The sequence below is a fragment of the Salmo salar genome, chromosome 15 (assembly GCF_965601325.2).
Source record: "Salmo salar chromosome 15, fSalSal1, whole genome shotgun sequence".
NCBI classification, from domain to species: domain Eukaryota; kingdom Metazoa; phylum Chordata; class Actinopteri; order Salmoniformes; family Salmonidae; genus Salmo; species Salmo salar.
This window is the reverse complement of record NC_138305.1, coordinates 87364574-87384750: the sequence shown is the minus strand read 5'-3', so window position 1 is coordinate 87384750 and position 20177 is coordinate 87364574. Positions and strand designations below refer to the sequence as shown.

The 20177-nt window shown below is 39.9% G+C and overlaps 1 protein-coding gene across 2 annotated transcripts in view; it reads left to right on the top strand.

The window, feature by feature from the left end:
• The first annotated feature begins 10525 nt into the window (after positions 1-10525).
• Positions 10526-20177, top strand: part of chchd6a (coiled-coil-helix-coiled-coil-helix domain containing 6a) — a 77472-nt gene continuing 67820 nt past the window's right edge. The window contains exons 1-2 of one of the 2 annotated variants that reach the window (XM_045695189.2): positions 10526-10805; positions 16395-16491. In XM_045695189.2, the coding sequence (XP_045551145.1) occupies positions 10722-10805; positions 16395-16491 (181 nt within the window). In that variant the 5' untranslated portion in view covers positions 10526-10721. The remainder of the gene's footprint in view (positions 10806-16394; positions 16492-20177) is intronic. The other variant, NM_001141562.1, reaches the window with a different exon arrangement.

The window sequence follows — 20177 nt, the reverse complement described above, 5'->3', positions numbered from 1 at the left end:
AACAAGCAACATTACCTTTAAAATCCTTCATTTTTGGACATCAATAATGATATATACCCATTGATTCTTGAAAGATATAACTAATAAACGTCAACTGTCGTACCACACCAGTACCCCAAATATAAGCTTGTTTTACTCCAATGTTTGTAAACAATGAAAATGTAAACAAACACTGTATAGCGTCAAAACACGGTGTTCATTTTGATGTCCTAGATGGTTAATCCTATATATACAGTATATATACACTACTGTTCAAAAGTTTGGGGTCACTTAGAAATGTTCTTGTTTTTGAAAGAAAATATAATTTTTGGTCCTTTAAAATAACATCAAATTGATCAGCAATACAGAGTAGACATTGTTAATGTTGTAAATGTCTATTGTAGCTGGAAATGGCAGATTTTTTTATGGAATATCTACATAGGTGTACAGAGGCCCATTATCAGCAACCATCACTCCTGTGTTCCAGTGGCACGTTGTGTTAGCTAATCCAAGTTTATCATTTTAAAAGGCTAATTGATCATTAGAAAACCCTTTTGCAATGATGTTAGGGTCTAGGCAGAGTTGCAAAGAAAAAGCCATATCTCAGACTGGCCAATAAAAATAAAAGATTAAGATGGGCAAAAGAACACAGACACTGGACAGAGGAACTCTGCCTAGAAGCCCAGCATCCCGGAGTCACCTCTTCACTGTTGACGTTGAGACTGGTGCTTTGCGGGTATTATTTAATGAAGCTGCCAGTTGAGGACTTGTGAGGTGTCTGTTTCTCAGGCTAGACACTCTAATGTACTTGTCCTCTTGCTCAGTTGTGCACCGGGGCCTCCCACTCCTCTTTCTATTCTGGTTAGAGCCAGTTTGTGCTGTTCTGTGAAGGGAGTAGTACACAGCGTTGTATGAGATCTTCAGTTTCTTGGCAATTTCTCATATGGAATAGCCTTCATTTCTCAGAACAAGAATAGACATGAGTTTCAGAAGGAATTCCTTTGTTTCTGGCAATTTTGAGACTGTAATCGAACCCACAAATGCTGATGCTCCAGATACTCAACTAGTCTAAAGAAGGCCAGTTTTATTGCTTCTTTAATCAGAACAAAAGTTTTCAGCTGTGCTAACATAATTGCGGAAGGGTTTTCTAATGATCAATTAGCCTTTTACATTTTTTAAATGTTTTATTTAACCTTTATTTAACCAGGTAGGCCAGTTGAGAACAAGTTCTCCTTTACAACTGCGACCAACTGTGAAAATGATAAACTTGGATTAGCTAACACAGCGTGCCATTGGAACACAGGAGTGATGGTTGCTGATAATGGGCCTCTGTACACCTATGTAGATATTCCCCCCAAAATCTGCCGTTTCCAGCTACAATAGTCATTTACAACATTAACAATGTCTACACTGTATTTCTGATCAATTTGATGTTATTTTAAAGGACCAAAAATGTGCTTTTCTTTAAAAAACAAGGACATTTCTAAGTGACCCCAACATTTTTTGAACGGTAGTGTATATATGTGATGGAATGTGTAGGCATTATGGACAGTATGTGGATAGAATATATAGTATATTTGAAGAATACGTGGATAGAATAGTATATGTACAGCAATAGTTGAATAGGATAGACTTGAGTAGAATACAGTATATACATATGAAATGGGTTAAACAGTATGTAAACATTATTGAAGTGACCAGTGTTCCATTATTAAAGTGACCAGTGTTCCATGTCTATGTACATAGAGTTTGGCAGCAGCCGATAAGGTGCAGAGATGAGTAACCATGTGGTAGCCGGCTAGTGACTAAGTTCAGGGCAGGTTACTGGGTGTAGGCCAGCTAGAGACTGCTATTTAACAGTCTGATGGCCTTGAGAAAGAAGCTGTTTTTCAGTCTCTCTGTCCCAGCTTTGATGCACCTGTGCTGACCTCGTCTATGAATTTGAGAGTGGATACATTTCTCCAGGCCCATCCCTTAGCTTTTTACCAAAACAGAGGTGGGGTGACCGCTTTGTTATTGTTTCAATGAAAGACTCTAGCTTTAATTGGTACAATGGAGTGCATTGTTAGTGTGTCCTCCTCAGAGTCATCGAGACGCCTGTGACTGATCAAACTATTTATACATTACAATTCCATTGAACACCCTCACCGTAAAAATAAATATCTCAGAGCTAACGGAATAATGGAAAATGGATATCAGGGTTGATATAAACACACATATACACAGCACATTTCCAAAGAGGGGCCAAGCGTACTCACAATACCCTGTGTTGTATGGAAAGCCCCCTGGAGATAGCCGACGTCTGGAAAAGGTAAGAAATCTCTGCCTTCTCCTGTTTGAACTGCACGCTCAAACGAGGACTTAGCCTAAATATTTCCACTGAGAGAGACGGCAGAATGTTATCACATGTGGAGGTTATATACACACCCTCACGCATATGCACAGACATACACACCTACATGCCCTTATACACACAGACACACACATGCACCACATGAATAGACACACACGCATATACACACAAACATCCCTGTAACACAAACATTACTCCACATTTGGATATAGAGATGTGATGACAGCATATGGGTATACCTGAGACCTTTACTCAATCAGAGAAACAGTAAATCATCTCCAGCTCAGATATAAAACGGAGGGGTGCATAAGAACTGAGACAGGTATCGTCTTCTGACTGGTTCTACCTTGCGTGCCACTATGTCATTGTCTCTGTAACATGGAGAAATGCCTGACAGAAAAAACAAGAAGAACCCTGTCTCAGAGTAGAAAAAGGGAATGAACGAAGGAGAGAAGCAGGGAGAAAAAAAGTCTCCCCAAACAGAACCAGATGGAGGGTGTGGGGGCGCTCTTTGATCTCCTCTACTCTGCCTGATTGATGTTGCACATTTCATTTCCTTGTCAGGGATGTGACATAATGTTTCGGCCACTATTTTCTCTTTTTTACTAAATCTCTCTTTTTTCTGCAGTGGTAACACACCAAACAATGAAAAGACTGACCATTGAAATCAAACATGCTGGAAAAAGACAACTTGACTGGAAATAGTTGTGAACGCTCCAGTTCTGAACCCTCCAGTTCTACTCGTAATGAAGCAGTTCACAGCCAACGTGTCATAATAAGACACAGTGAAACTGCTGTGTGTGAGGGAACATGTCTGTTATAGCATGGCTGACATCCACCGGAATGTTCTATACTTTAGCTATGACCTCAGTCCACATCTATTCTAATTCAACAAGAGAAATGAGCAGTAGTAAAGCAGAGATCTCCAATGGTGTAACCCAAAGCTTTAATGATGACTGCAAACACACTGCTTTAATATCTAATTTCCCGACAGGTTATTTTGGACTCAGAATTGCTATTTAATAGATCTATTATACGGTGGTGAGTGAGTTATGACTCTACACAGGGTTTTTTCAATTATTCTTACAATATTTTGTGTGTGAAACATTGGCAGCCTTGAAGAAAAACTCCATTGCATGTTAAATTCGTATTATTTTCCCACATGCCAGATACTTTGAAATAACACTCAAACCAATCCCAAAGAATGGAAGCTAACAAAGTGATGAATTGCACAAATTCCAACAGGGATACTTTCCCCTCCCTCCTGTCACACAGGCACCCTTCACCCCACTGCCCAAAGCTGTGGGACACCCCCACATCTGGCCTCCATTTCCTCCAGCGAAGAGACACTTCCTGTGGGCAGGGTTTGAGGGGGAAAGGGACTGCATGTCTAATGTTTGGATATGCTGAGGGTGCAGCAGGGGCAGAGGTGATATAGATTTGGACACAGTTCAGGGTCAGAGGGGTATCAACTAATGTTATGGTTAGAGCAGGATGGGCTTGGCCTGGATAAGAGACGGTTGCAGTAAAGAATATTACTGAAATCTCATTGTCTCCTTAACATTTTTAAAAGTTTCAAAATATCAGTCTACAGTGACAGACCATTATTGGTTGCAACTTTCTCCTAATATTTTAGTAAATGTAGAGCAGTGTTGTTTGATAGAAATACAGTAACATTTACATTTTAGTCATTTAGCAGACGCTCTTATCCAGAGTGAATACATACATTTCATGCATTTTTTGTTGTTGTACTGGCCCCCCGTGGGAATCGAACCCACAACCCTGGCGTTGCACACACCATGCTTTACCAACTGAGCCACAGTAAGACATCAAATGTAACACTGTGTAAATTAAACTACTGTATAGTAAACAGTATATACAGCTAGTAGGAATATTTAGGCATCTAAGACATCTTACGGCCGTTCTAGAGACCTGTCTTAGAGTAAATCCATAAAAAGTGTCCTTTATATCTGACATTGCTTGAAAAGCGGTGGGATATTTGTTTTGAAGTTGGCTCTTGTAAACCCCCCCCCACCTTATGTTCGAAAAAGACTCTGTTTCTTTACTATTCCAAGATGGGGGCTTTAGAATGCTTTTTTATGGATAAAGTTCATAATCCCCAAAAATATGCCGGCCTACTGATTCTAAGGATTGACAAATTATAATTCTCTCTTGCTCTCTACCCCCACCCCCTCTCTCTCTGCTACTGTGATGGCACACTGTGGTATTTCACCCAATAGATATGGGAGTTAATCAAAATTGGGTTTGTTTTCAAATTCTTTGTGGATCTGTGTAATCTGAGGGAAATATGTGTCTCTAATATGGTCATACATTTGGCAGGAGGTTAGGAAGTGCAGCTCAGTTTCCACCTCATTTTGTGGGCAGTGTGCACATAGCCTGTCTTCTCTTGAGAGCCAGGTCTGCTTACAGCCGCCTTTCTCAATAGCAAGGCTATGCACACTAAGTCTCTACATAGTCAAAGGTTTCCTTAAATTGGGGTCAGTCACAGTGGTCAGGTATTCTACCACTGTATACTCTCTGTTTAGGGCTAAATAGCATTCTAGTTTGCTCTGTTTTTTTGTTAATTCTTTCCATTGTGTCAAGTAATTATCTTTTTGTTTTCTCATGATTTGGTTGGGTCTACTGTAATTGTGTTGCTGTCCTGGGCCTCTGTGGGGTCTGTTTGTGTTTGTGAACAGAGCACCAGGACCAGCTTGCTTAGGGGACTCTTCTCCAGGTTCATCTCTCTGTAGGTGACGGCTTTATTATGGAAGGTTTGGGAATCACTTCCTTTTAGGTGGTTGTAGAATTTAACGGCTCTTTTCTGGATTTTGATAATTAGCGGGTATCAGCCTAATTCTGCTCTGCATGCATTATTTGGTGTTTACGTTGTACATGGGGGATATTTTTGCAGAATTCTGCATGCAGAGTCTCAATTTGGTGTTTGTCCCGTTTTGTGAATTCTTGGTTGGTGAGCGGACCCCAGACCTCACAACCATAAAGGGCAATGGGTTCTATAACTGATTTAACTTATTTTTAGCCAGATCCTAATTGGTATGTCGAATTTTATGTTCCTTTTGATGGTATAGAAGGCCCTTCTTGCCTTGTCTGTCTGTCTGTCTGTCTCTCCCTCGTTGTCTGATTGAAAATTGCTACAGTATTTTGGAGAAAAGGGTGCAATGAAATGAATAAAAAAGTGGTGCCTCTTCAAAGCCCAGCATATTACCAGGAGTTTAAAGTTACCTGTGGTGCCAAAGGAGTTTTAATATGCACTGGGAAATGGCACACGCCCTCGCAAGTCAGGCTCTGCCTCTAAAGGTAAACCAATCTGCCTCTTAATAACTAAATGGCAATTTATAAATTACAACTCAAATCTCTGCCACAATAGCACCAAATGATTCTCTCCAAACACACTGTAGCACAGCAAAGTCAAGTCCCAGTCCAACTCTCCAGCAGAGGATGCCAAAGGCACTATAGTAGTGAATTAGTAGTGGGTGGCTAGTGGCCTGGAATGTTTTTGGGGTACTCTCCCTGACATAGGCCACCTGTGTGCTCTCTGATGGTGTCAAGTCAAGTTACCTCGATATTCCTCTTTACTATTTATATAAATAATATTGGTTTATCTGCAAAAACCTGTAACATTCATCTGTATGCAGATGACACTGTTATGTATGGTATTTCCCCAATGTCTGACCAGGCTATGTTGGAGCTGTAATCTGATGATGTTGCCTTGCAGAAAGTCCTTGTTGATTTAAATTGGTACTTAATGCAGGAAAAACTACATGTATGCTGTTTTCTAATTCTCATAGAAATATTTTAGATGGCTTCCACATTTATGCATTGGATGGTTCTTTCATTGAGCAGGTTCCCACCTATAAATATCTGGGCTTTTGGATTGACAATCATTTGGAGTTTAAAAAGCATACAGATGAGCTAGTTAAGAAGCTGAGATTGAAAGTAGGCTTATTTTATAGAAATAGATCATGCATCTCCCTAAACAGCAGGAAGCAGATTGTACAAATTTCCTGGCAGTTCTTGACTATGGTGACATTTGGATGCCGTCTACCATTGCGCCCTTTGCTTTATCACATGCGACAGGTTTAATATGCATCACTGCATCCAGTTTCAAAAGGTGGTCTGGTCCTCATTGAAGTCCCGTAGATCACTTCATTATCCCCTTGTTGTTTACAAATCTCTACTACACAATATTCCAACCTACCTCACTTTACTCTTAACATTTTAAAATATGAGACACCAAACCCTTTCACAGGTCTCAAGGTTCACAACTTTCGACATTCCACTAGTACGTACCGATAAAAGGTAAATTCACCTTCAGTTTTAGTGCCTCCAATTTTTGGAATAGCCTACCAAACTCCCTACATCTTGACACTCTGGTGCCTCTTGGCCAGTTTAAGACTTTAATGTTGAATGAATTTAATGAGAATCACAACTGTTTTGATTGAATGTAAATAACTGTACTTGTGGTGTTTGAAGTTGTAAGTGTTGATTCTGTAATTTGTTGTTTACTTTTATTTTTATTGATCATTTTGAATTTGTTGTATTGTTGTCCTCGGGTCACCATTGTAAATGAGACCCTGGTCTCAATGGGTTCCCTGAATAAATAAAAGTTAAATGTCAACATCCAAGATACAATTAATTGCATGAAAACAACAGTATGTTTATTATTTAGCGTTACATAACACCTTGAATTTTGTTATCATTTTGAGGAGAATTTTAATCTGCAATATTCCATGATATAAGGTTGGGTTCAATTCCATTTAAATTCCTGTCGATTCAGGAAGTACACTGAAATTCTTCAAATTCTTGGAATTTGGTTTACTTTCTGAATTGACTAGAATTTAAATAGAATTGACCACAACCACCGACAGGTGACGTCACTCCTACGCAACGCTCATCCCTAAATCAGTGCAGGCGGAATCGTCGCACGATCTGATGTAAGACAATGTCCCAACTCTGCTCTGTCTGTTGTTTGTTATCTAGGCCATACGTTTTAGTCATGCTGTATGATCACATGAGATGTCATCTCCCCCCCCCCCCCCCTTTCCTTAGGAACAATAAAGGAGCGATAGAGATGTGCCTTTTGTTAAGTAAATCACATGATAAATGAGCTGAAAAGGAGACTGAAGTATGACTTTAAGCCTGCACTGAATTCTGTGTTGGCTTGTTTTTAGCTGTCCTAACTAAACTAAACCAAAAAAATAGAGACCTCTTCTTATCCGCTGTTGACCTGGCTTAAAACTTGTAATTTTCCACCACTTCTGTAAAAACACAAAACAAAAAACACAAATTGGGAGACACTGGAATTGTAATTTAAAGTGAAGTGTTTACAGTAAACACGCTAAGATGGGGGACATGTTTGTATGTACAATACTGAGTTCACCCATCTTACATTGCAGTTAGTAGGCCAGGCCTACAGCACATGTGAATATTAGATACTTTATATTTATATTTGTATCAGGGACAAGATTAAACAAACATGTGTGATTTGTAATTGTATTTGAAAATCAGTTCACTTTAGATTCATACACAATGAACAGCTATAAGGCTATGATATTGTACTTTGTGAATTGATTCAAAGTGGTTGTTGAGGAAAGACTTGATCTTCGGGGGAGACACAATGCTGAATGTTTATCTTACAAATAAACAGTGGTGGAAAACAAATGTCATACTTGAGTAAAAGTAAAGATAAAGTACATGAATAGAAAATGACTTAAGTAAAAGTGAAAGTCACCCAGTAAAATATTACTTGAGTAAGTCTAAAAATATATGTTTTTAAATGTACTCATGTACAGTGGTCTTCAGTTGACATACTTGAGTAAAAGTAAAAAGTAAAAGTAAATGCTATACATCAAATGTCTTATATTAAGCAAACCAGACGGCACAGGGGCACACTCCAACGCTCAGACATAATTTACAAACTCAGTATTTGTGTTTAGTGAGTCTCCCAGATCAGAGGCAGTAGGGATGACAATGCGTTATATTGATAGGTGCATGAATTGGACCATATTGCTGTCCTGCCTCAGCATTTGAAATGTAACGAGTACTTTTGGGTGTGAGGGAAAATGTATGGTAGAAAAAAGTACATATTTTCCTTAGGAATCTAGTGGAGTAAAAGTAAAAAGTACAGATACCCCAAAAAACAACTGAAGTAGAACTTGTATGAAGAGATATCCAAGGCTTCAGAAGACTTAACCTGTATAAATTAAAAGAGCAAAATTATGTCTGTCCACAGTTCAAATGTTGAAGTCAGTAACTTAGTAGGACAGAGGGTGTGAAAGAGATGACTCTAACAATGCTTTCCAGGAATAACATCCCATGAGGCCCCACTCTGAAAGGTCAAAACAGTTTAACAGTTGTCACTTTCACATGCTGTACCCATCTTCAATTAGAACAACAAATCGACCTTGACAAACCAGCGTAAATACACTGAACATTGTCAAAGACTCCAGTCACCCAAGTCATAGACTATTCTTTCTGCTACCGCACAGCAAGCAGTACCGGAGCGCCAAATCTAGTTCCAAAATGCTCCTTAACAGCTTCTACTCCCAAGCCATAAGACTGCTGAACAATTAATCAAATGGCCACCTGGACTATTTACATTGACCCCCCCACACCCCATTGTTTTTACACTGCTGCTATTTGCTGTTTATTATCTATGCATAGTCACTTTACCCCTACCTACATGTACAAATTACCTTGACTAACCTGTACCCCAGCATATTGACTCGGTACCGGTACCCCCTGTATATAGCCTCATTATTGTTATTTTAATGTGTTAGCTTTTATTTTATTTTTTACTTTAGTTTATTTAGTAAATATTTTCTCAACTCTATTTCCTGAACTGCATTGTTGGTTACAGGTTTGTAAGTAAGCATTTCACGGTAAGGTCTACACGTGTTGTATTCGACGCATGTGACAAATTGATTTGAACACAAATATAAATGCAACATGTAAAGTGTTGGTCCCATGTTTCATGACCTGATATAAAATATCCCAGAAATGTTCCATATGCACAAAAATCTTACTTCTCTAAAATTTTGTGCGCAAATTTGTTTACATCCCTGTTAGTGAGCATTGTATCCTTTGTCAAGATAATCCATCCATCTGACAGGTGTGGCATATGAAGAATCTGCAGAGGAGTATTTCTGTCTGTAATAAAGCCCTTTTGTGGAGAAAATCTCATTCTGATTAGCTGGGCCTGGCTCCCTTGTGGGGTCTTCTTGGCTCCCAAGTTGGCTGGCCTATGTCCTCCCGGGCCCACCCATGACTGCGCCCCTGCCAAGTCATGTGAAATCCATAGATTAGGGCCTAATTAATTTATTTCAATTGACTGATTTCCTTATATAAACTGTAACTCAGCAAAATCTTTGAATGTTGCGTTTATATTTTTGTTCACTAAACATTTCTCACACTAAAAGGACCTGGCAGGCAAAAATAATCTCTTAAAGGGACATATGCTGGTGATTGTCCTAAGGCTACAATGTACTAAAACTTCCAATGAAGAATAATCACATTTGATTGTTAACCTATGGTTGCCTCAATGTTCTCTGTTGATTTCAGAAGAGCAAAACAGACATTCATCCTTATGAAAGCCCTTTTACAAAAAGTCCCACTGTACCATACAAATCACCACACCCTGTCTCAGGGATGGTTAACTCTGGAAATTCCTTTTGTCTCTACTGAGTTAGGAAATCAGCTTTTAGTTTTCTTGCACCTTATTTGTGGAACAATCTTCAAAATGTTCTTACATTTTATGTTCTGGTTTTTCTAGGCCAATTCAGAAAGCTGACTGAGGACCTTATTGCTGATTAATGTGTTTGTTTTTTATGACCATATTTTTCTTTCTGCTTGCATTTTGTATTTATATTTTCATGTGTGTATTTTCTGTCATTTATGTTACTCAGGGCTCATCTATAAAAAATACCTTGGTCTCAGCATGACTCCCTGATAAAATGAAGGTTAAATAAATAGAAAATGATTAAGTAGGTACCCCTCGATATGACACACTGGTTTCTGTCTTCCAACCTATCTTGCCCTACAAAACACATATTGACAGCTCATGGCCTGCGTATTTTGCAAAACTTTGTGCACAGTGCCCTCTACTGACATATCACGTCGGAAATCGCATTAAAACAAATTAAACTACATTTCCCCTTAACCTTTCGGTAGCACCTCGAACGTCCACACATTCCATTGGATCACATCACATTCTCGTCCTATGGCGTCCGAGAATTACAAACCCATCCATTTATATTCAAATTCGTATGAATCGTTCTCGTATAGAGATTCAATCTGTCAAAAATAGCTGTCAACAGTGGGGAAGTGAACACCATTTTCTACCATTTGGAAGACTATTTGGACGATAGAGATGGGATCTGGTCAAAGTGCGACCAGGAAAGTGTCTTTTGGAGTGGATGATGAGGACAGAGTACGGGTTCTTCGTGGAGTAAAGGTAACATTCTTGGCTGCTATCATAATTCTAACTAGCTAGCTAGTTACACTAACGTTAGCAAGGTGGTGTTCAAATGTGTCACCAGCGTGAGACGAATGTTTCAATTTAATAGCTATTTGTCTAACTGGTACAATAGTATTTGATCCAATGGCTGTGAAAGGATGCTAGCTACATGTAGTGAGTGATGCTGCCAGACTAGCGCAGCGATGCCACCCCTATGTCTGTCACCTTGTATGAACTGGGCGAGGTTAATAACGTTAGCTAGCTAGGACATACGTGGTCATATAAAATGAGCCATTTAGGCGGATGTATGCAGGAGAAGAAACATGTCATCACAGCAATGTATGTTAGCTAACTAGACATAATCTCGAGGCCTACTGTTCTAGTGGTTTACACTATAAGCCGATTGGGTATGGTAGCCAGCTAGTGACTAGCCAGACATCTGCAGGTAGGATCATGTTGACCAGACCACTCGCGCGAATGTTGATTTTGTCCACCCACACCAGACGCGATCAGGACACGCAGGTTGAAATGTCAAAACGAACTCCGAACCAACTATATTAATTTGGGGACAGGTTAAAAAAAGCATTTAAACATTTATGGCAATTTCGCTAGCTAATTTCTCCTGGGATATAAACATTGGGTTGTTATTCTACCGGAAATGCATAAGGTCCTCAACTCCGACAATTAATCCACAGATAAAAGGGTAAACCAAATTCGTTTCTAATAATCTCTCCCCTTCAGGCTTCTTCTTTAGCCTTTATATGGCAGTTGGCAACCAATTTAAAGGCGCATTACCACCACCAACTGGACTGGAGTGTGGACAAATTAGCTAGCAATAGGACAATAGCAAGCTAGCTAGCTAAATTACAATACATGTTTAATCAAATCAAAGTTTATTTGTCACGTGTGCCGAATACAACAGGTGTAGACCTTACAGTGAAATGCTTACTTACAGGCTCTAACCAATAGTGCAAAAAAGGTATTAGGTGAACAATAGCTAAGTAAAGAAATAAAAACAACAGTAAAAAGACAGTGAAAAACAGTAGCGAGGCTATATACAGTAGCAAGGCTATAAAAGTAGCGAGGCTACATACAGTCACCGGTTAGTCAGGCTGATTGAGGTAGTATGTACATGTAGATATGGTTAAAGTGACTATGCATATATGATGAACAGAGAGTAGCAGTAGCGTAAAGAGGGGTTGGTGGGTGGCGGGACACAATGCAGATAGCCCGGTTAGCCAATGTGCGGGAGCATTGGTTGGTCGGGCCAATTGAGGTAGTATGTACATATGTACATGAATGTATAGTTAAAGTGACTGTGCATATATGATAAACAGAGAGTAGCAGCAGTGTAAAAGAGGGGTTTGGGGGGGGGGGGGGCACACAATGCAAATAGTCCGGGTAGCCATTTGATTACCTGGGGTAAAAACTGTTGAGAAGCCTTTTTGTCCTAGACTTGGCACTCTGGTACCGCTTGCCATGCGGTAGTAGAGAGAACAGTCTGACTGGGGTGGCTAGGGTCTTTGACAATTTTTAGGGCCTTCCTCTGACACCGCCTGGTATATAGGTCCTGGATGGCAGGCAGCTTAGCCCCAGTGATGTACTGGGCCGTACGCACTACTATGCTTTTCAACCTATCCCCAAATTAATATAGTTGGTTCAGAGGTCGACCGATTATGACTTTTCAACGCCGCTACCGATTATTGGAGGACCAAAAAAAAAGCCAATACCGATTAATTGGCCGTTTTAAAATGTATTTGTGATAATGACAATTACAACAATACTGAATGAACACTATTTTAACTTAATATAATACATAAATACTATCAATTTAGCATCAAATAAATAATGAAACATGTTCAATTTGGTTTACATAATGCAAAAACAAAGTGTTGGAGAAGAAAGTAAAAGTGCAATATGTACCATGTAAAAAAGCTAACGTTTAAGTTCCTTGCTCAGAACATGAGAACATATGAAAGCTGGTGGTTCCTTTTAACATGAGTCTTCAATATTCCCAGGCAAGAAGTTTTAGGTTGTAGTTATTATAGGAATTATAGGACTATTTCTCTCTATACGATTTGTATTTCATATACCTTTGACTATTAGATGTTCTTATAGGCACTTTAGTATTGCCAGTGTAACAGTATAGCTTCCGTCCCTCTCCTCGCTCCTAACTGGGCTCGAACCAGGAACACATCAACAACAGCCACCCTCGAAGCAGCATTACCCATGCAGAGCAAGGGGAACAACTACTCCAAGTCTCAGAGCGAGTGACGTTTGAAACGCAATTAGCGCGCACCCCGGCTAACTAGCTAGCCATTTCACATCGGTTACACCAGCCTAATCTTGGGAGTTGATAGGCTTGAAGTCATAAACAGCGCAATGCTTGAAGAATTGCGAAGGGGTGCTGGCAAAACGCACGAAAGTGCTGTTTGAATGAATGCTTACGAGCCTGCTGGTGCCTACCACCGCTCAGTCAGACTGCTCTATCAAATATCAAATCATAGACTTAATTATAATATAATAAACACACAGAAATACGAGCCTTAGGTCATTAATATGGTCGAATCCGGAAACTATCATCTCGAAAAAGAAATGTTTATTTTTTTCAGTGAAATACGGAACCGTTCCATATTTTATCTAACGGGTGGCATCCCTAAGTCTAAATATTCCTGTTACATTGCACAACCTTCAATGTTATGTCATAATTACTTCAAATTCTGGCAAATTAATTCGCAACGAGCCAGGCGGCCCAAACTGTTGCATATACCCTGACTCTGCGTGCAATGAACGCATGAGAACAGACACAATTTCACCTGGTTAATATTGCCTGCTAACCTGGATTTCTTTTAGCTAAATATGCAGGTTTAAAAATATATACTTCTGTGTATTGATTTTAAGAAAGGCATTGATGTTTATGGTTAGGTACAGTCGTGCAACGTTTGTGCTTTTTTCTTAAATGCGCTTTTGTTAAATCATCCCCCGTTTGGCAAAGTTGGCTGTCTTTGTTAGGAAGAAATAGTATTCACACAGTTCGCAACGAGCCAGGCGGCCCAAACTGCTGCATATACCCTGACTCTGTTGCAGAGGTGACACATTTCCCCTAGTTAAAAGAAATGTATGTTAGCAGGCAATATTAACTAAATATGCAGGTTTAAAAATATATACTTGTGTATTGATTTTAAGAAAGACATTGAAATTTATGGTTAGGTACACGTTGGAGCAACGACAGTCCTTTTTCGCGAATGCGCACCGCATCGATTATATGCAACGCAGGACAGGCTAGATAACTACACATGGTTGATGATATTACTAGTTTAACTAGTGATAATGATCGATTGATTTGTTTTTTATAAGATAAGTTTAATGCTAGCTAGCAACTTACCTTGGCTTCTTACTGCATTCGCGTAACAGGCAGGCTGCTCGTGGAGTGCAATGTAAAGCAGGTGGTTAGAGCGTTGGACTAGTTAACCGTAAGGTTGCAAGATTGAATCCCCAAGCTGACAAGGTAAAAATATGTCGTTCTGCCCCTGAACAAGGCAGTTAACCCGTCATTGAAAATAAGAATGTGTTCTTAACTGACTTGCCTAGTTAAAAAATATAACATTTTTTTTTTTTTTTATCGGCAAATCGGTGGCCAAAAATACCGATTACCGATTGTTATGAAAACTTTAAATCGGCCCTAATTAATCGGCCATTCCGATTAATCGGTCAACCTCTAGTTCAGAGTTGATTTAGATTTTTCAATCTGCATGTCCTGATCGCGTCTGGTGTGGGTCGACAAAATGAACATGCGTGCGATGTGAGAGCGGTCTGGTCAGCATGTAACGCGATCGTGGCAAAATACATTTAGACATGCATGTTATTTAATAATTTCATCCAAACTGCTCGCGCGCATCAAAGAGCGTCTGCGTAGTCAGGCGCTAAAATAGTTTTGGTTATATTTTTTGATGCTTGACGCGCTGAAAGTCCCGCCTCTCCCATCTCCTCATTGGTTTTTAGGAACATATACCCACATGGGGGATTGAAAGATGAACTGAGGTCCACGCTCCAGTCCAATTCGTGGTGGTAATTCACCTTAAAGTTGGTTGCCAACCGCCATATAAAGTCCACAGAAGAAGAAAACTGACAGAGGAGAGATTTCTAGAAACGAACTAACTGTAAACGTCCCCTTTTATCTGTGTATTTATTCTCGGAGTAGAGAACACGCACTCAAAATGGGTCAAAATTCTACAAAGAACCAAGAAAAAAGGACCTTGTGCATTTCAGGTAAAATAACAACCCGATGTTTATGTCCAAGGACAAATTTGCTAGCAAGCTAATGACTATGACTATTGTAGCTGGAAACGGCTGAGTTTTTATGGAATATCTACATAGGCGTACAGAGGCCCATTATCAGAAACCATCACTCCTGTGTTCCAATGCCATGCTGCGTTAGCTAATCCAAGTTTATCATTTTAAAAGGCTAATTGATCATTAGAAAACCCTTTTGCAATTATGTTAGCACAGATGAAAACTGTTGTCCTGATTAAAGAAGCAATAAAACTGGCCTTAGACTAGTTGAGTATCTGGAGCATCAGCATTTGTGGGTTCGATTACAGTCTCAAAATGGCCAGAAACAAAGAAATTCCTTCTGAAACTCGTCAGTCTATTCTTGTTCTGAGAAATGAAGGCTATTCCATATGAGAAATTGCCAAGAAACTGAAGATCTCGTACAACGCTGTGTACTACTCCCTTCACAGAACAGCGCAAACTGGCTCTAACCAGAATAGAAAGAGGAGTGGGAGGCCCCGGTGCACAACTGAGCAAGAGGACAAGTACATTAGAGTGTCTAGCCTGAGAAACCGATGCCTCACAAGTCCTCAACTGGCAGCTTCATTAAATAATACCCGCAAAACACCAGTCTCAACATCAACAGTGAAGAGGTGACTCCAGGATGCTGGCCTTCTGTTTCGTCCAAATCAGATGTTGGGTACTATATTTAGTATCATCTGAATCCTATAAATTAAAATAGGCAATTTGGGTGCAATCAATTATCTTAATTTCTCAGAGATCAAATAAAAGTTCAACAAAATAATGTTTCAGGAATGCCAATTTTACCTCTAACTACAGAAACGGATTTCAGAACAATCTCTGATGGTGGGTGTCATAGCTTGCTGAAATGACATGGAATGACTCAGCTGTTAAATTAGAAAATCTTGCGCCTGCTCAGCTGGGCACACACACTCATTGCAAACTGTTGAACCTTTGCACCTGCTGTCTGCCCTACGGGGAGTTTAGTCTAGAATAGACGTTGCCTTGTAAAATAAAAAAAGTATCTTCTTGCTATTGATCAGTTTCTCTGAACTTATATCAACACATTATCATTGTCAACTAGTGAATAGAGTTTGATTATGGCATACAAAGGTTTTAAGAGTAACACATTTTTCAAAATTATGTGACGTACAACTACTGATAAACCCTTAACGAATCCTTTATAAATTGTAAATAAAGAGGTTACTGAAAAATGACAAAATAAATCCCAAGGGTTTTCGGAGATATGTTAGCCTTAATGCTAATCTTCCCTCTCGTCACTGTTTTGTTCAGCTGTCAGAGGATGTTCTCCAGAGGATGAGGGGAGCAGGTCCTGCCAACCAAACAGCAGACCTCAAACCACCGCCCCCCACCAGCCCCACGAAAGAAAGTAAGCTAATTTACCACCTCCACTTTTCAGTCCTGCTCAACTCTTTAGGACCCAACATAACAGAAAAAATGTAATAGCTGATGATAAATCTGTTTCACACAAGTAAGTGGGTTTTGAGACTTGAATGTACAGCCTCATCAACCAGAGTAGGTGACACACTTTACTAACGGGTCACAATAATACACCAAGGACATACAGTGCCTTTGGAAAGTATTCAGACCCCTTGACTTTTTCTACATTTTAAGTTACAGCCTTATTCTAAAATTGATTTTAAAACTTTTTTTCCCTCATCAATCTACACACAATACCCTATAATGGCAAAGCAAAAACAGGTTTATAGAAATGTTTGCTAATTTCTTAAAAATATAAATATCACATTTACATAAGTATTCTGACCCTTTACTCAGTACTTTGTTGAAGCTCCTTTGTGATTTACAGAATCGATTTACAGAATGTGATTTACAGAATCGAGTCTTTTTGGGTAGGACGCTACAAGCTTGGCACACGTGTAGTTCTTCTTTGCAGATCTTCTCAAGCTCTGTCAGGTTGGACGGGGAGCGTTGCTGCACAGCTATTTTCAGGTCTTTCCAGAGATGTTTGATCAGGTTCAAGTCCGAGCTCTGATTGGGCCACTCAAGGACATTCAGAGACTTGCCCCGAAGCCACTCCTGCGTTTTCTTGGCTGTTTGCTTAGGGTTGTTGTTCTTTTGGAAGGTGAACCTTCGCCCCAGCTCTGGAGCAGGTTTTCATCAAGGATCTCTCTGTACTTTGCTCCGTTCATCCAGTCCCTGCTGCTGAAAACATCCCCACAGCATGATACTGCCACCACCATGCTTCACCGTAGGGATGGTGCCAGGTTTCCTCCAGACATGACGCTTGGCATTCAGTCCAAAGAGTCCAATCTTGGTTTCATCAGACCAGAGAATCTTGTTTCTCATGGTCTGAGAGTCTTTAGGTGCCTTTTGGCAAACTCTAAGCGGGCTGTCATGTGCCTTTTACGGAGGAGTGACGTCCGTCTGGCCACTCTACCATAAAGGCCTGATTGGTGTAGTGCTGCAGAGATGGTTGTCCTTCTGGACGGTTCTCCCATCTCCACAGAGGAGCTCTGGAGCTCTGTCTGAGTGACCATCGGGTTCTTTGTCACGTACCTGACCAAGGCCCTTCTGCCCCGATTGCTCAGTTTAGCCTGGCGGCCAGCTCTAGGAAGAGTCTTGGTGGTTTCAAACTTCTTCCATTTAATAATGATGGAGGCCACTGTATTCTTGGGGACCTTCAATGCTGCAGACATCTTTTGGAACCCTTTCCCAGATCTGTACTGAGACACAATCTTGTCTCGGAGCTCTACGGACAATTCCTTCAACCTCATGGCTTGGTTTTTGCTCTGACATGCACTTTCAACTGTGGGACCTTATATAGATGGATGTGTGCCTTTCCAAATCATGACCAATCAATTTAATTTAGCACAGGTGGACTCCAATCAAGTTGTAGAGACATGTCAAGGATGATCAATGGAAACAGGATCCACCGGAGCTCAATTTGGAGTCTCATAGCAAAGGGTCTGAATACTTATGCAACATTTCAAAAACCTGTTTTCACTTTGTCAGTATGGGGTGTTCTTGTGTGTAGATATTTTTTAATCCATTTTAGAATAAGGCTGTAACTAGGAATGCACGATATATCGGTGAACATATCGGAATCAGCCGATATTAGCTAAGAATGCCAACATCGGTATCGGCCCGATGTCTAGTTTAACCTCTATGGGCTAGGTGGGACGCTAGCGTGCCACCCGTGGTGCACTCCATCAACAGCAGGTGCATTTCAAGAGCGGCAAATTTGAATCCAAATAAATGTCAAAATTCAAATTTTTCAAAAATACAACTATTTTACACCATTTAAAAGATAAACATCTCCTTAATCTAACCACGTTTTACGATTTCAAAAAGGTTTTACGGCGAAAGCATAAATTTAGAGTATGTTAGGACAGTACATTTACAAGAGTTGTGTGTAATGTTTTGTCAAGTCAAAGACAGGGTCACCAAAACCATAAAACCAGCTAAAATGATGCACTAACCTTTTACAATCTCCATCAGATGACACTCCTAGGACATTATGTTAGACAATGCATGCATTTTTAGTTCTATCAAGTTCATATTTATATCCAAAAACAGCGTTTTACTATGGCATTGATGTTGAGGAAATCGTTTCCCTCCAATAACCGGCAGTCAAGTCAGCGTCACAAATTAAATAATTAAAATTAGAAAACATTGGTAAAATATTATATTGTCATTTAAAGAATTATAGATTTACATCTCTTGAAAGCAATCAACTTGCCAGATTTAAAAATAACCTTACTGGGAAATCACACTTTGCAATAATCTGAGCACTGCGCCCAGAAAAATATGCGTTGCGATACAGACTAGACGTCATGTTGGGGAGATCTAAAATCGAAAATACTATGTAAATAATCCATTACCTTTGATTCTCTTCATCAGATGTCACTTCCAGGTATCACAGGTCCATAACGAATGTAGTTTTGTTCAAAAAAGCTCATCATTTATGTCCAAAAATCTCCGTCTTGTTAGCACATGATCTAAGCCAGCCGGACTTCTCGTCATGAACGAGGGGAAAAAATATATTTACGTTCGTTCAAACATGTCAAACGTTGTATAGCATAAATCATTAGGGCCTTTTTTAACCAGAACATGAATAATATTCAAGGTGGACGAATGCATACTCTTTTATAACGTATTGGAACGAGGGTACCCAACATGAACTCGCGCGCCAGGTGTCTAATGGGACATCATCGTTCCATGGCTCTTGTTCGGTCAGATCTCCCTCCAGAAGACTCAAAACACTTTGTAAAGGCTGGTGACATCTAGTGGAAGCAATAGGAAGTGCCAAAATATTCCTCAGCCCCTGTGTTTTTCAATGGGATAGGTTTAAAGTCAATACAACACATCAGGTATCCACTTCCTGTCAGAAAATGTCTCAGGGTTTTGCCTGCCAAATGAGTTCTGTTATACTCACAGACACCATTCAAACAGTTTTGGAAACTTTAGAGTGTTTTCTATCCATATATAATAAGTATATGCATATTCTAGTTACTGGGTAGGATTAGTAACCAGATTAAATCGGGTACATTTTTTTATCCAGACGTGCAAATGCTGCCCCCTAGCCCTAACAGGTTAACAACGATGTCAAAGCTGACGTGCATACCTATATAACGTATGTACATGACGTAATGATGCCACGTAAAATGTTGCGCTACACGTGCAACACAGCATTCCTAACCTAGCCCACAATGTCTGCTGTGTGCATCGAGCAGTCAACAAGTCGAGCAGTCATTTGAAAGAGTAAGATTTTTTCAGCAAGACAACTTAAAGGCAAAATGCATTAAAGCCAAGATAATGGAATTCATTGCCCTTGACAATCAACCGTTCTCTGTCGTGGGTGATGTTGGCTTTCGCCGACTGGTCGAGCACCGATACACACTACCATGTGCACTATTTTTCAGATGTCGCCCTACCGGAGTTACACAGTAATAGCGTCACTGCTATACATACTATGGAATGCCGTTTGGGTCTTTGCGTGTCAAAAAAGATACAGTAGCACTGTCAAAGCTGTATAAAAAAAGTCTACAAACATGCAAACACTGGCCACGAACAATGTGTTTACAATATCACGTT